This window comes from Neltuma alba, unplaced genomic scaffold, assembly GCF_004799145.2.
Source record: "Neltuma alba isolate B1F8T4 unplaced genomic scaffold, ASM479914v2 tig00012185_pilon, whole genome shotgun sequence".
In the NCBI taxonomy this organism is placed as follows: domain Eukaryota; kingdom Viridiplantae; phylum Streptophyta; class Magnoliopsida; order Fabales; family Fabaceae; genus Neltuma; species Neltuma alba.
The window spans coordinates 691,817-709,261 of NW_021636727.1; the positions used below are offsets into that span (position 1 = coordinate 691,817).

Consider the following 17,445-nt stretch of genomic DNA (forward strand, 5'->3'; position numbering starts at 1 on the left):
GAAAAACGGTCATTCCACCCACCATGAACTCTAAAGAAGAGGAGGAATCGTGACCAGCCTGCAGTAACAAGCAGAACCAAACACGAGCATGAGAGACAGCTGAGAGGGAAGAAGAAAACAAGCATAACCCAAAAAAAGTGAGAACAAAGCAGAAAATGCAACCACAATGGAAGAGCACCACAAAATTAATGGGAAACGTGCGAACATTAGGTGGGGATGAGAGATTCGACTGTTCAAACGTGTGGGGAGAGCACACAAGAGAGAAACTACAACAGAAATTTCAAATGGAGTTGCGGTGAAATGAACATATTAAGAATTTTAAAATGAAATACTTAATGGTTATTCTCAATAACCAAAAAAGCGTCAAGTATTTGAAACAGATACTTGACAGTTATTAAGAATAAATGTTAAGTATTATTCCGCTCATTAGCGCCTCCTCTTATTTGACATTTTTTAAAATAATTGTCAAATATTTGACATCAAATATTAAATCTGTAGTAGTGAGTTAACACTAAAATTCAATAAAAGAACTAACAATAGTATAACCCCATGAAAGTATGATAAAAGAAATACAAGAACATAACTCTTCTTCCTCTCAAGAGCCTCCTAGTGGGGACATCAAGACTAGAAATCAAGAATGTGTAGCAAATTAAAGTTGTCAAGAAAAAATACTAACAAATAAATTAAAAATGATGGACCCAGTAGGAAATAAATTCCACAAACGCCTAACTTTCTTAGTCACTTATTTGAATTATCTTGGTCAATCTGCTCTATATAAGGGTACTCTCTACATTATTGAAACAACATCCAAGTAAGTTATTTCAAGCCCAAACTGATAATACATATTTAGAAAAGCTATAACAAACAAAAAAAACACTGTACAGTTATGGTGGATTCAATTGAAGCCAACCTAGCCAGTGAGTTCTTTGAATCTCAAGCTCACTTGTATAAACATATCCTCAGCTGCATTAATGGCACAGTTCTTAAGTGTGCTATTTAGCTAAGAATTCCAAACATAATTCACAGCCATGGCCAACCCATTGCTATTCCTCAATTAGCCTCCAAACTTGAAGTTCATATCCAACCAAAACTACCTCTATTGAGAGGCTTGCTCGCTTACTGGTGCACAATGGTTTCTTAGCACAAACCAAGGTGAGCGAGGAAGAAGAAAAGGAAGCATATTCTCTCACTCCATCTTCTAAACTGCTCGTGAATGGCTTGGAACCTAACCTAGCACCAATGGTGTGTTAGGGTTTGTCGACACTGGTTTCATGGCCTCGTTTGATTTTCTGGGAAGGTGGTTCAAAGGGGAGGAGAAGACGATAGTTGAGAGTGCCTTTGGGTTAGGTTTTTGGGATCTGCTCGAACGTGATCATCAATATATAAAGTCTTTTAATGAGGGAATGGCTAGTGATTCACAGATGATCAACATGGCACTTAGAGATTGCAAGTCAATCTTCGACGGACTTGAAACCCTCGTTGATGTTGGAGGTGGCACAGGAACCACATGTAGGATCATCTTTGAGACATATCCTAATCTGAAATGCATAGTGTTTGATCTTCCACAAGTTGTTGAAAACTGTTCAGCAAGTAATAACTTGAGTTATGTTGCTAGCAGCATGTTTGAATCCATCCCTTTTGTTGATGCTGTTCTATTAAAGGCAAGTCATTTTCTTAACTTGTCTTCCTTTTTAAAATTAACCCATTTCCAAAAGATAAACTGGGTCCTAACGAATCGTTCAAATAAGACCACATAGCAGTAAAATTTTACTAACTATTTTCTTAAATTCTCCTTTTATACCAACCCATTATCAAAAGATATATTGAGTCCCAGGTAATCTAAATCAAACCGGTCAGATCAGACTACACATAAGTGTAGAGTTATGCAAATCAGACTCTTAATAAATTTGCTTCTTATATATATATATATAATTGCTACAGGTTTTATATTTCATATTAATAATGACATACTATTTCCAATCCTTAATATAAGAACTAGTTTGACATTCAACTTGGTCCTAAATATAAGACTCTAATCCACTATCTCTCATATTTATTCTTATTTTTTCAAGATAGTTGTTGTAACAGTTACACATGTTAAATGTTTTATTAAATGACAATTCTGCCTAATATACATGACTAGCAAGGGTATTTTAGGGAAGACAATACCTATTTATTACAAATAACTAACTTAGCTAATTTTCTTAATTTACTCAAACTAGTCAACTAGCTCTTATATTAGGAATCAGATGCAGTGTTGAATAATATTTAATTTAATTATTGAATAGAGGGATGTAAAGTTATCTGTTTCTGATTTTGTGCTGTGGATATTACATGATTGGGTTGATGAAAGCTCCATAAAGATACTAAACAAATGTAAGGAGGCAATTTCAAAGAAAGCTGAAGGAGGAGGAAAAGTGATAATCATTGACGCAATGATAAAGGAAAAGGAAGATCACAGTGACATGGCACCAGTAAACTCTTGTTTGACATTTTGATGATGAGTGCTGTCAATGGAAAAGAGAGAACTGAGAAAGAATGGAACAAACTTCTTGTCTTTGCAGGCTTCAAACATCAAAATATTACTCCTCATTTTGGTTTTAGGTCAATCATTGAAGCCTATGCCTAATCATTATCTGGTTTGAAATTTCTAAGACGAAATTTTGTCTTTTAAAATTGAATGCTTTTTTCTATGTACATCTGTAATAAAAATAATAATTAGCCATGCATAGTTTACCGCATTACTGATATTGGTGATGTGAGATATTAGTTAGTAATTAAATGAATAAAATTTTGCCCGGTTCTTTTAATTATTTGCAATATTTTTATGAGATAAGCACGTTCCATTATTTTATGGACTAATTACATATAAGTTGATCATAATAAGGAAGTTGAAAAGATACCGATCTATATAAGGGAAAGTGATCTTGAGTAAGTTGTTGAAACTTCGGCATCCATTGAAAAAATGTAGTTATTAATTAATATAGCATAACATAGTTATTATGAACATTAGAAGAGTAGTTGCACTTAGAGATGTTCCCGTTTCTAAAAAAGATAAGATATAATGCTTGTTTGGAGGCTTGGAGTTGCTTATTATAAGCATGTTTATGTAAATTGCAATAAAACCCCTTGCACACTTTTACTTTGTATACTGTAACTCATAATTGAAAAACTATTTTTGAAGGCTTTAATAGCCATTCCAAACAAGTCCTATATTCATGTAAATTTTTGGAGTCAAATGTTTTACACTTGAGTAGGACCACCTCGTAAGTTATGGAAGTGGACACATTGTAAAGTAAGAAAGACTTTTTGTAAATTATGCGAGATTTGTAATAAATTTGTTACATTTCAAATGTGTTAAATTTTGTGCATCCAATACCTTGATATTATTTTTTTAGTTACATCCAACATCCTAATCTATATAATCTATAGGGTGCGGGATACACTAAAAATAATATTACAGTACTGAATGCACAAAAAAATAAATTCAGGACACTGGATGCCCATAAAAAAAAAAAATTAAGATGTTGGATGCATATTAATTTAGCCAATAAAATAATCTTATTTTAATAAGCACATAATCTTTCGAATTGACCCGTAAAGATTCTGTTAAAAAAAAATGGCAATGAAAAGTAATCAACCAGGCGACAATTTAAGAATCGGGACAGACAAGCATCACTAAAATGTGTTCCATGGAGAAAATAAAATATTACAACAAAATCTATCACTTACCCACGAAGAATAATCTTTTGCACGGAAAACACAAATCCTAATCCTGAAATATTATATTAACTATGACGTGCCTTGTAAAAAAGCAAAGGGTATAATGGTGATATTCTACTCACAAAATAATTCAACACTTCTGAATTTTTCTCCCAACTTATTGACCCATTTTTCCACTATAAACAGAAACTGAGTAGCAAGAACACAAACACATCTGCAGAAAGTGAAAATATCTGCAAGAAAATGGAAGGCAAACAAGAGCAGATCAAAGGAGAAGTAGAGTTATTTGAAGCTCAAGCAGATTTTTTTTTTTGGTACAAAAGAGGGCTAAGCCCAACAAGGAAAATTAAAACTCAGGGGAATCAGATCCCATACAATCATTCAAGCAGATTTGTTCAAACACATATTCAGTTTTGTAAGATCTATGTGCCTCAAAAGTGCCATCCAGATTGGCATACCAGACACAATCTTCAACCATGGCAGACCCATAACTCTTCCTCAGGTAGTCTCAGCCCTAAAAATCAACCCTTCAAGGTCCAGCCATGTCCACAGGCTCATGCGCTTACTGGTTCACTCTGGAATCTTCACTTCAACCAAAATCCCCAAAGAAGATGATAATGATGAAGAAGAAGAACAGGGTTATGAACTCACACCTTGTTCTAGGCTGCTTCTTAAAGATAATATATATTTTTAAATTAATCCAATCATCAAATGAAGACATATTTTGGTGGGGAAAAAAGTACAAAAGATTTTGTCTTCAACTACTCCACTATTTAAATAACGACGTGTGCATATTTGATCAAATTGATATTATAAATTAATGAAAATTAAAGTAAACAAAATGATCCACTACAAGAAAATAATGACAATTAAATGGATACATTAGAGAGATGAATATTTTTTTTTTACAAATAACTAATTTAACTAATATTTTTAATTTTTACAAATTAGTTATCTATCTCTTGTATTTAGGACCAGCAGGATGGCTTCTTTTGTTTGTGCTTTATGAGTTTTGTTTATAAAACATGTTCACATGAGTGATGAAAATCTAAATCGCCATTAAATGGCAGCTGGTTTTGCACACATTAAATGATGAAGTGCGAGAAGGTATTGAAGAAATGCAGAGAAGCCATTTCAAGCAAAGGGAAAGTAATAATAATAGACATAGTCATCAAAGAAGAGAAAGACAAGCAGGAAACGACAGAAGCCAATCTTTATTTTGATGTGATGATGATGTGTTTGGTGAATGGAGAAGAAAGGGATGAAAAACAATGGAAGAAGCTCTTCTTAGAAGCTGGATTTAGTCACTACAAGATTACACCTCTATTGGGTTTAAGGTCCCTCATTGAAGTTTATCCTTGAGTCAAATCAACTCTCGTGTGTTAATTATATGGAATTCGAAGACACAACTATTATGTTCTCAATTTTATGTAAATGTTATATTTGACATTATTAATGATTTAAGTCTTAATTAGTGGAATCTAAATTTCTTTTTTTAATTGTGCTTTGATATTGATCGATATGAAATGAGACATGAGATGAAAAGACCGTCTTTTCTTGATTACAGAACAGGATTATTTTGTTCTCATCTCTTTTTTCAGATTACAAGAGAGCAGATCGAACCCGTGTTCTTTTGCCACCAGGAACACGTTCAGCACCACTAGACCAAGAGGATGCCCCCCTCTCGTCCCTTCAACACCCCTAATGGCGACACTTTGGTATTTTGAATTGGTGAATGTACTATATTTCCTTGATAAAACTAAAAATCAAAGCACAAATACCCTAAAAAGATTATCCTTTTTTAAAAAAAACATAATTTAATTAAATTGTAAATCAATAAATAAATAAAAGGTAGACTATTGAAACTTAAGTAATAAAAGTGAATGAAATATAATTATATGTTTAATTCAAATCTTAATGATATTATTATAACTGAAACAAAGAAGGGAGAGCGAGGAGAAAAGAAGATAGAGGATCGAAGTCCAATGGGGGTAACAGACGATAGTTCATTATGAAGTTTGCTAACACTATTGGGCTGGGTCTTCTTCCTGTGGGCTCTATGAGAATGGGCTCAAGTCCTTATCTCTGGAATTTTTTAAAACAACAGTTTTTGTCTCTACAAACACTTTGATAGAGACCCACAATAATCACTGTAGGACGAAACAGGACTGGTAAAGAAAAGAACATTGATGATGAGGATGTAGATTTAGTATTTTAAACAGGGTATTGAAAGATCAGAAGATATTTATTTAATTATAAAAGCAATTTATATTTGTAAGGTATAATCTTACCATGAATTTATTTTAAATTCAGCACAAATTTTTAGCCCAAAAAAATTTGCTATCTCTGACACTTAATATAAGAGCTAGTTGGCTAATTTGAGTGAATTAAAAAAATTAGTTAAGTTAGTTATTTGTAATAAATAGATATTTTTTTAAAATATCTTTGCTAGTTATGTGTATTAGAACTACCATTTGATGAAATATTTAACATGTACAACTACTATGATGACCACCTTAAAAAAATATATATACATATATATAAGAGACAAAGTGGATTAGCTAGGATCTTATATTTATATCAAACCAACTCTTATTTTAAGAATTACATGTAATATTAACTTGGCCAAAACACATCATTTCAGTGTTCAAGGAAAAAAAAAAAAAAACATAAACACCAACCGTTTGAATCGCTTAAATCGTCGGCTTGACCGAGTTGCGCCACGTGAAGACTGAATTGATGGGGCTAATCCATTTTCCTCCGTAATACTTGGTCCATCTCGATTGATTTATTATAATCATTATCATTATTACACTGAGAAACTAAATTGATTTTTAACAAATATGATTATTAAATAATTTAACGTTCAAAATAAATATTAATAAGCTTTGAAACCTCGCTGAGAAAAATATTTACGTGTAGTGCTAGATACTATCTCGAACAAGATTGTTTTTAATAAGAAGATACATGTGCCTGGAAAAAAAGTAAATAAATTTTAATAATTTTATTTTTAAAAACTAAAATATATTCATAGAGGAAAAAATGAGGAGCATAGAGATAAATATAAGCTTAACCCACACTAATCACCCGCTCTATATGTCTATAGGAAACTATAGAAATAGGAAAAGAAACAGAATTTGGACTTACAGAGTTCGAGTTACCATAAGGCATTGGCACGAGTAAATTTCATGGCTCTGGTTAGCTGTCGAATAATAATTAATCATGGAGTTCCATTCCCAGAAGGAGCACCTTGATCTGGTTCTGGTCCCTTGGGGATTGCTCATCATGCTTGGTTACCACCTATATCTCCTTCATAGAGGTACCTTCATCCTCCTCACACTACAAGCATGGGGCATGAGAACCATAACAGAAATAAATGGGTTCAAAGAATCATGCAGGCAAGTCCTTCTTCCTCCTTTCCCATTGCTTCCTTTTGGTTTTCTGCATAATATAAGGAAGCCCACATATACATAGGATCAGACATAATACAATATATGGATAAGTAATATCATGTTTAAATACAATTTGATATAATGTCTCTTGTAGGAAAATAAGTATATGCATCAATGAAGAAGAATGAATTGGTTCTGTAAAGGAACTCAAGCATTGGTACCACCACAGTGTCTCTTATCCCGGACCGGAATGCCCCAGATGACAGCGGGAAAGTTGTCTCTAAAACATCCATGGCTAGTGATGTACTAACATTGATATTTGTACTGCTCTGAGAAATGAGAGACCTTTTGATCCTTCTCACTGCTGGCACAAGATGAAGCCATATCTTTTGGCCTTGTACTGAATAATCACTCAGCACTTCATTACCTACAGGCAAAAAGCGAATCAAGGTTTTGGGGTAGTAAGGCAAGACATTCTGCCTCACCCATTCATCTGATATGCTTTGGTTTGAAGCAATGCTTGAGATTTCACTGTTATGGACCATAACGGAAACTTCAAACTTGGTTTCTGATAGAAGATTCAGAATTTCTGGGTTTGCATCATACAGCTTCACACGTCCTGCTTTCATTGTTGTTAGTAGCTCAATGGATTGAGCTGGAGAAGGCAGGTTGTTCCCGACTCGGCCATAGTTTACGCCGATCTTGGTTGAGATTTCTGCTTCTGTAGAATGAAAAAAGAAACTGGTGTTACATAGTGCAGAAGATTTGCTTTGAAGAAAATTGATGAAAATATAGAAGAAGGGAATGTTTCAGACTTGATATTGAGAGTAAAGAGAAGAGAGAGATAGCCAGAACATCCATTATTCTAACTTGTAGTTCTATAGGTTTATGATAATTGCTTTCCCGCCTGGTGACACAACGATTTGATTTTGTAATGCATTCAGATGCTTTAAAAGGGGAGAGAAAGATGAGATGTAAAGGAAATGAGGTCCTACCCAAACAAAAAAAAAAAAAAAAACAGAGAGGGATAGATAGAAAGAAGAAAATGAAATAAAGACTGCATCAAAGTCAAGCATCTTCAGGATGACATTAAAAAGAAAAAAATAGTAAAACCAAGAAATCTTTTGCTTTAATGTCCATGCAATTCATTCGGCAGGCTGTTTAATACAAATTGTAATTTGCAGAATATGAAATAAATATGTGATAAAAAAATGCAAACAAGCCTAAATCCACCTAAATGATAATCTAATTTCAAATTAATAATAAATAACAATAGAAAAGGTCCACATTTTTGTTATACATTTGTTGTATTTTTTTACAAAATTAAGAAAAAGAAAAATTATTTTTTAAAACAGAAAATAATTTTTAATTATATATATATTGCATTTTTGTGTATTCCCTCCACTTTGAGATGTAGGAACGCGAGCCAAGTAACTAATTTATCAATATTAAAAAAATCAGTTAAAATTAGATATTTGTAATAAATATGTGTTGGTTTCTTTATAATATTCTTTTTAATTATTTACATTGAAAATTAATTTTAGAAATAAAAACTCCTTCTAATATGTGTAATTAATAAAAAATTTTAGTAAAAAATTAAATTTTTCTTACTCAAAAAAACAGAAAGAAAGTTGACATCTAATTCCTGAGCTAGTAATACTGGCTGAAGAGAAAAGGGTGTGAGGTTCTTTGGTTAATTTTTTGTTGTAAAACTTGACTTGGCTTCTTCTCCCTCCCCCCCCCCGGGGGGGGGGGGGTTAAGGCCAAGAAAGGTAGTTACATCTGAAGGAACGTAGCGTGTGACCCAAATAAATGATGTCACGCATCAGTTGTGAAACGGGGAAATGTATACAATTCTTGTGCCTCTTGTTGTTACGTGGATTTATTAACTATTTTATATCAAGAACATTGTTAAAAATAGTTAAGTTAAAAAAAAAAAAAACTCCCATGAGAACTAAGTCCTTATGAAATTAACTATGGAAGCCAGAAACCAAAATTAGATCAAATTATAATAATTAACAATGATATTAACTCTTCATTTTTTGTAATTTAAAAATACATTAGTAGTATATAAGCAGGCGAGGGCTGCCATCAGTTTTGACCGCCAATTTTTTTCCATCAATTTTTCTTGATATTATTATCCGGTATTTAGCTCTTTTATTTGGGTCCTACTACCAAATATCTGAGCAACCAATTAATCCAGTTTGAGGTTCGTGGCCTCTCCTCTCAACTCTAAACAGAGGTGTTTCTTTTGGGATTTGAACTTGGGACTTAGAAAGATCTAACAACGCCTTATACCACTAAATCAACTCTGTTGGTTTTCCACCAATTAAACATTCAATTAGAATTAGGTTTGAATAATCGTTTTCCAAATGATATGTTAACCCTTTTAATGCCTAAATAATTAACCAATCTTAGTTGATCTTTAATGACTTTGTGATGGGCTTGTAGTATGTAATGCAACAAGACGAAAAAGATTATTATAAACTCTATATAATTGTGAATATATAACGTGAAATATTTTAATTTATGGCATGAAAATATCCTTAACATCCCGTTGTCTATTAATTAAAGGAAAAATTATACTTCGGAAACACTTATAGTTTCACCAGATAATTAATTATGTTCAATTTTTTGTATTGAGCCCACATATATAGTTTGTTCAATTATAGGCATTAGTTTTTATACTTTATAATCCATTAAATATGGCTGATGCTAAGGTTGATACATGATAGGTAAGTTACCACAAAATATATATAAAATGAAAAAGAGATTTTTATAATTAAATTTATTAGTATCAACATAGTAAAAACTATTATATGCTCATAGTTATTTCCTTGCATCTATGTATAACGTGTAATTTGGTTGGTTTTTATTTTATTTAGATCCATGTGGCAAAATTAATTCAATTGTACGTTGGAACAGACTAAATGTGTTTTTTCTTACAAATTAATAAATTATGAGAATATGAACCAATGTTTATGATTGAGAAGCTCAATAAAGAAGGGAAACAACTATAAGAACCGAATCAAAAATAAGGTAAACACCTACATATTAATTTTTTTCTTAACTGAATAACAGAACGTGCTTATTTGAAATGTTAGATCTAGAGTCATAAATTGAAAAAAAAAAAATCAAAAGAAAACGTACGCGACCAATTAAAGATAGACGAACAATGTTATTTCCTTGCAATTGCAAATGAATAATATCTCTCACCAACAGCACACACTGCATGGCTACTTATTATTACAAAAGTAGAACGAAATATAAAATTTTAAACGCAAACTTTAATTTCTGAATTAAGTCGTGAAAACCAGAGGATATATATAGTAATAATTAATTAAGGATAAGCTTCAATAATTGACCTAAAACCGAAGAGAGGAGTAATCTTGTGATGCTTGAAGCCTGCAGAAACAAGAAGGTTGTTCCATTCTTTCTCAGTTCTTTCTTTTCCATTGAAGGAAGTCATCATCATAATATCGAACAAAAGTTTCACTTCTCTCATTTCATTCTTTTCTTCCTTCTCCTTTATCACTGCATCTATGACTATCACTTTTCCTGCTTCACCTTTCTTTGTCACTGCCTCCTTACATTTGCTCAGTATTTTTATGCAGCTCTCATCATCCCAGTTATGTAATATCCACTGCACAAAATCAAATCATGACAAACAAATGTTACAAACCTTTTCAACTATTAATTTCAATATCTAATATATCAATATATTATTTTAGGAAATTGATTGGAAAGTCTTACACCCAAGTGATCTCATCGAGTACTCGATACCTAAATTAGTCAAGACTCACTTTGATACTTTCTTTAGTTCTTAATATAGGAGTTAATTGAAAATTTTGATTTAATCCTGTAAGATCTTAATTTATTTTATTTCTTCAATTAATAACTTTTTTCCTTTTAACTATTCCCAATGATCACACATATTATAGAGGAGTAATTTTAATATAGTGCTCATCGTTGATTTGCACCAAAACCACTTCTATTTGAAAGAGTTTAAATGAATAGTTTTCGTTGCAGATGATATAGGTGTATTTCATGAAAACTAACACAATTTTTTTTTGTCAAATAACTAATTCAATTAGTTTTTTTAATCTTTATAAATTAGTTAGATAACTTGTATATTTAGAACCATATAGTATATGAAAACATTATTGAGCAAAATGGGATTTAAGAAATAACTTGCCTTCAACAAAATAGCATCAGCAGAAGGGATGAATTCAAACATGCTGCCCCAACATAACTCAGATTATTGCTTCCTGAAGAGTTTTGAACAACTTGTGGAAGATCAAACACTATGCATTTCATATTAGGATGTCTCTCAGAGATGATCCTACATGTGTGCCTGTGCCACCTCCTACATCAACTAGGGTTTCAAGTCCTTGGAAAATTGACTTGCAGTTCTGAGTGCCACGTCAACCATCTGGGAATCACTAGCCATCCCTTCATTAAAAGACTTAAGTCTTTGAGGATCACTTTTCAGCAGATCCCATATCCCTAAACCAAAGTCAAATAACTAATTCAATTAGTTTTTTTAATCTTTATAAATTAGTTAGATAACTTGTATATTTAGAACCATATAGTATATGAAAACATATTGAGCAAAATGGGATTTAAGAAATAACTTGCCTTCAACAAAATAGCATCAGCAGAAGGGATGAATTCAAACATGCTGCCACCACCAAACATAACTCAGATTATTGCTTCCTGAAGAGTTTTGAACAACTTGTGGAAGATCAAACACTATGCATTTCATATTAGGATGTCTCTCAGAGATGATCCTACATGTTGTGCCTGTGCCACCTCCTACATCAACTAGGGTTTCAAGTCCTTGGAAAATTGACTTGCAGTCTTTGAGTGCCACGTCAACCATTTGGGAATCACTAGCCATCCCTTCATTAAAAGACTTAAGTCTTTGAGGATCACTTTCAAGCAGATCCCATATCCCTAAACCAAAGGCACTCTCAGAAACTGTCTTCTCCTTCCCTTTGAACCACTTCCCTAGCAAATCCAAGGAAGCAATCATATCAGTGTGAAAAGTTGCCAAAACCATTGGTGTTAGGTTGGGTTCCAAGCCCTTAACAAGCAATGTAGAAGAAGGAGTGAGAACGAATGCCTCATTTTCTCCCTCCTCATCTTCCTCATCGTTCACTTTGGTTTCTGATAAGAAGCCATTGTGAACCAAGAAACGAACAAGCCTCTCTACACAGGCAGTTTTGGTTGGGTGAATTTCAAGTTTGGAGATCAATTGACGAATAGTAATGGGTTGGCCATGGTTGTGGATTATGTCTGGGATGTTTAATTGAATGGCACATTTCAGAACCATTCCATTAATGTGGCTGAAAATATGTTTGTATAGGTGAGCTTGAGCTTCAAAGAACTCACTTGTTATTGGGTTGGCTTCAATAATGGAATCCATATATAAAACCATATAGGGATTTCCTTGAGCTCTTCAAACTTGATTTGAAAGAACTCTCTATACTTGTATGGTGCTTTTCGTTAATGGCGAAGATTGAGTTCCCTTATATAGAGCAGATTCACAAAGCAAGAGAATTCTAAATGTTGACTAAGAAAATTCGTTTTTATAATTAAATACATGCTTGTGTGGAATTCATAATTCTTGGGTAGACCATCGCCACTTTAGTTTGTTTGTTACTGTTTTTGTTATGACTTGATGAAAATTATTAACTTCTAATTTTCACCCATTTTATTCTGTCTCCATTGAAAGGGGATTCAAAGGAAGAATTGTTTGGTACCTTTTGATATGAAACATTGAAAAATAAGAGCTAAGGATTGGGATTAGGATTGAAAAAAAAATCTATTAAACAAGTTTTTAGCATGATAAATTTCTTGTTACCTGGAATTAAACAAACCCATGTATGTAGGATTGAGGAATACCATGGGGGGAAGTGGTATTTCCCAATTCTACTTCTATGAATTTGCTGAATCCTATGTAATAAGCAATTAGTCATGCTTGATTTTCTAGCATCGCAGGTATTTCCTGGCATCTCTCTCTCTATATATATACACATTAATAATTCAAATTAAGTAGTAGCAATTTCAATACACCCAATACTTCCTCTAAACTTTTGGCCAAAAACAAAAACTTCCTCTAAACCATGACCGAAAGTTATTAAATATATAAAAAGAAATAATTTCTTTTGAAAAAGTTATTCCTTTAAGAAGTAATGAAAATAAAATAAAAGTATTTTTCTGACGATCAATATTTGGAAAATGATATTAAAATAGTAATTAAAAATTAAACATAAATCGTTTACAATCTCATAAAAAATTTTGAATGTGTCAAACTTACTTTCTTAATTCAAAATTAATAATGTGTAACTATATATGCTTGTGAAAATTAAACAAGCAAATGCTACGTGAATTTTCAGGTTGCATAGTTCTTAAAAGTTAACTTGCACAGAAAGTGTGATTGACAGAACCAAGAACCTTGGAATTTTAAAAGCCAATGATTAGTATGATTCAATGTTATTATATTCATAGGCATACAAGTCAACCAATATAAAATAGTGTTAAAGTATATATTTTTGGCCCTAAATTATATTGCAAGGAGCACGTATTAGTAACCTAATTTTTTTGGCATAGGAATTCTCTTAATTACAATTAAGGATCTTAATCTTTAAATTGAATTCCACTATTTCGAGGTTCTAAATTGTAATTACCGGTCTTATTCAATCCTTATTTATCACTTCCCCTTTTCTTTTTTAATTACTGTTCTTATGCCTCACCTAATTTGCGAGCGGATTCCACAACCTAACATGTAAAACGAGGCCAATTTAAATTCTTAGTCAAGCAAAAGAGGTTCTGAGAGTTCAATATTGCAGAGCGCTTTTCAATGCAATATGAACTCCGTACAAATTATCTGGAAATGTCCACATTTTCGGAATTCCCTTGCCAACAATCTTATACTATAATTGAATTCCAATTAATATAAATAAAAATTAATCTTATACTATTTTTGATGAAACATTGGATTCAATCAGGTAAGAGGAGTACGGTGACATCGTCTTGATTGGAGGCAGCAAGATGGAGGGCATGGCGGAAAGTAGAGGAAGTTGCTGATTCATCTTCAACTGTCGCTGTCTTTCTTTGAAGCTTCTGGGTTTTTTTCCAATGACTTGGACATATTTTGAAGCTTCTGGGTTTTTTTCCAATGACTTGAAGATATTTGTGCAGTAACAGTGTAACATAGTCAGATTCATCCGTGTACTTTCAAGTGGTGTTTTGACTAAAGATTTATTTACGAAAAAAACGTTAAAAAATCACTAAAACAGAGAAATTATAAATAGGGTCTATAATAATATTAGTATTAGTTTTGATAATAATAATATAAATTTTGATAATAATTTTTTTGAACGGGTCCTGTACACAATTTATCAATTTCTAAGGTCTTTTTGTCTTTTTATCTTTTCAAATGACGTATCCTATCATAGAAAGTAACATCCCTTATGATACTTTTAATAGTTGTGTCATTTTTTTTTTAATTTTGCACTTTCATGCTTATTTTTATATTTTTCAAAAAGTATACAGTAATTAATACATCTTAAGTTTATTTATGAGTAATTTTTTGGTAAAGGTGTAAAAATATCCTAAAGTTTTATTCAAAGTGCGCGCAACATTATATGCTTTTTGAAGGTATAAAAATACCCATAAATTTTGTAAAATCAAAACAAAAATTAAAAATGACACAATCATTGAATTTACATAACCATCGTTACCTTTTGTGGTTGGGCCATGCTACTGTTATCAAATCATCTGTTCGTGGAAGTGCATCAAATATTATATATTTTTTAATTTTTTTTTTCAGTTTCGGCATAAAATAATCTATTAAATTTTATTACAATAATAATAAGTTTATGGGTAATAAATTAATGTATATGTTTGGTCTTTTAAATTTATATCAAGTTTTAATTTAGTTTCTTTAATTTGTAAGGTGTATTTTTAATCATTTAATGTTAACACTATTTGGTGGTGAAAAAAATATTAACACTGTTTGTCTGGTTAATAAAAATTATTGACTCAATGAATTTAAACAACGTAATTTGCAATTAAATATTCACATATTAATTTTTAATTAAAAATTTGCAAATTGAAAAATATTTAAAATAAAACCGTTGTCTGATTTTTAACATCAATGACTCATCTTTCAATATATAAAGAAATTATATTAAATGATTAAATCCTAAGCATGTTTTTTGTAACACCCTCATTCAACGGCATGTAGACTTGCAACTCAATCAACCAAATCTCACAAGAGCTTAGGGACTTTGCCGTAGTGACACCAATCCAACAACAAACTATCCAAAATAATTCAAAGTATCAATTTGGTTTGTTAACAATATTTTAAACGGAAAAATAAAACAACATGGTCCTAGTGTCATGAGTCATAACAATTAAATATAAAGCTGAAGATGTATCTAGCATCTTGATTTTATTTTTCATGCACATCAAGTATTTTAATATTGTTGATAGCCCATCAAGTACCTTAATATTATTTTTAGTATATCAATCACCTTAATTTTTAGGAAAAATGGCAAAAGAAGACATTAAAATAAAAAGATTACAAATTAGGACCCATGAAAACATTACATTAGCATGGATTTTGATGATAATTTTTTTAAACTGGTCCCTATATACAATTCTCATATTTCGACCGGTTTTCTTTTTGTTTTTTTTTGTCATTCATGGAAATAATATTTCAACAGCCTAGCAAGTAGGTGGGGCCAATTCTGGTAAAAAAAAAAAAAGGTGGGGCCAATTACTGAGCAAGAGCCTGACAACAAATTAGTGACGTGAGAAAAATGACCATAATATTTTTAGTTAAGCAAACTTCACAGGGTTCAACATTCCGAAGTGCTTTTCAAGGAAACATGAACCCCGTGGTCCTGTACGAATTCTCTAGAAATTTCCACATTTTCATAATTTACCTGCCAACAATATTCTTATACTATAAAGGTTTAAATTTGAATAAAGTAAACCTGTCATTAAAATATAGTTGAACTCCAGTTCATGTGAATGAAAATTAAATAAAAGAATTTGATCCGTAACGAGTTAGTTGAATTGGTATGCATTAATAACTACCAAAAAATTGAAAATTTTAATATTCTAATCATCATCAATGTCATTCGCCTTTTTTTTTTTTTTAAAAAAAAGAAATCTATGACAAGTTATACTATTTTGAAACCATTAATATATACAGCTTACCTTGGGTTTAATTTGCATAGATCGCTAGAAAATATGCCAACCATTTTCATGTGAATAGAAAACGTCTGCATTCAATTAATACAACATTGGAATTCCAGAAATTTGAATGGAAATGTCCTTTTATTCAACATTATGTTAGTCAAAGTATAAGGATTGAAAAATATTCAGTCATTATCTGTTGACCATGTTCATTAGGTTAACGGATTTGATTAATACCCACACATGCCCATTTGAAATTTCTAGGTTTCTTCCCGCTCCCTGCGTCTAGATTTTTGTTTTTGTTCTTTTTACCCCACGAACCATTGGTTTCCTACTGCAAGAAAGACGCTGAAAATTAAACATTTTCCTTTTTGTTCTTCTTTAATTTCTTTTTTGTAGGCCTGATTTTTTTGGTTTTCTTATAATTACTTATTAATATATTACTTCTAGTCCTTAATATAAGAAATAATTATAGATTTAATTTGATTTGTAATATCCCAAATTTTGTAGCTACAAATTTATAAGATGTTTGAGAGGCATAAATATTTAGTTAAGGCCTCAGGAAAATAATTATTCTATGAAGTCTACTATTGAGTAAGAAATATAGGAAAATAAAGAAGGAATAATTATTAAAAATATATAGTGACCTAAAATAACTAAGAAAAGAATTATAGATGACTATTTTGGGAGATAAATGTGTTTATGGATGAATAAAAGGGTAGAGATAATTTAAAATCTATTTTCCTAAATAAAAGGCTTATTTTCCTGAGAAATAAAAAAAAATAGTTATAGGTTAATTTTCAGCCTCCAAAATTTAGAAAAGTTATTTAGTGAGCAAAGAAGCTAAAAAGAAAGAAAACTCCTACAAAATGCTGAAGATCAATTTTAAAAACTATTTAAGATTAGAGTAAAAATTTAGAAAAGGGGAGAATTAAGATAAGTTATCTTGTGAAAATAAAAATTAAATAAATTTTTGCCTTTTTCCCCAATTATACGTGTCTTTCCCCTCGATGGTCATTCCCAAATTTTTACCTCCGTGTCACGTTCTCTGCCTCCTTTTCACTACCTTCAAACACCTGTTTCCTTGCATCAGATTTCCTTCAACACGCTTCCCTTC

At 31.6% G+C, this 17,445-nt stretch overlaps 2 protein-coding genes and 1 pseudogene across 2 annotated transcripts; 1 reads left to right on the top strand and 2 right to left on the bottom strand.

Moving 5' to 3' along the window:
• Window positions 1–1,271: 1,271 nt before the first annotated feature.
• LOC114724368 (isoflavone-7-O-methyltransferase 9-like) lies at window positions 1,272–2,498 on the top strand. Its single transcript, XM_028910708.1, has 2 exons — window positions 1,272–1,661; window positions 2,289–2,498. Exons 1-2 carry the CDS (start codon window positions 1,272–1,274, stop codon window positions 2,496–2,498), a joined length of 600 nt encoding a protein of 199 aa, XP_028766541.1.
• Window positions 2,499–7,113: 4,615 nt separating this feature from the next.
• LOC114724369 (probable glucan endo-1,3-beta-glucosidase A6) lies at window positions 7,114–7,976 on the bottom strand. The gene is made up of 3 exons (XM_028910709.1): window positions 7,931–7,976; window positions 7,337–7,836; window positions 7,114–7,164 (listed from the first exon to the last, which is right to left on the bottom strand). Exons 1-3 carry the CDS (start codon window positions 7,974–7,976, stop codon window positions 7,114–7,116), a joined length of 597 nt encoding a protein of 198 aa, XP_028766542.1.
• A 2,424-nt stretch (window positions 7,977–10,400) lies between these two features.
• On the bottom strand, window positions 10,401–12,543 carry LOC114724370 (isoflavone 7-O-methyltransferase-like; annotated as a pseudogene).
• Window positions 12,544–17,445: the final 4,902 nt, after the last annotated feature.

Bases quoted from the DNA above. Each gene is read 5' to 3' on its own strand.
- LOC114724369 (XM_028910709.1), bottom strand. From the start codon at position 7,976: ATGGATGTTCTGGCTATCTCTCTCTTCTCTTTACTCTCAATATCAA. The intron at 7,837-7,930 runs GTCTGAAACATT...TTCATTCTACAG, and splicing joins CTCTTTACTCTCAATATCAA to AAGCAGAAATCTCAACCAAG. The intron at 7,165-7,336 runs GTACCAATGCTT...TATATTATGCAG, and splicing joins GGATAAGAGACACTGTGGTG to AAAACCAAAAGGAAGCAATG.
- LOC114724368 (XM_028910708.1), top strand. From the start codon at position 1,272: ATGGCCTCGTTTGATTTTCTGGGAAGGTGGTTCAAAGGGGAGGAGAAG. The intron at 1,662-2,288 runs GCAAGTCATTTT...ATTATTGAATAG, and splicing joins TTGATGCTGTTCTATTAAAG to AGGGATGTAAAGTTATCTGT.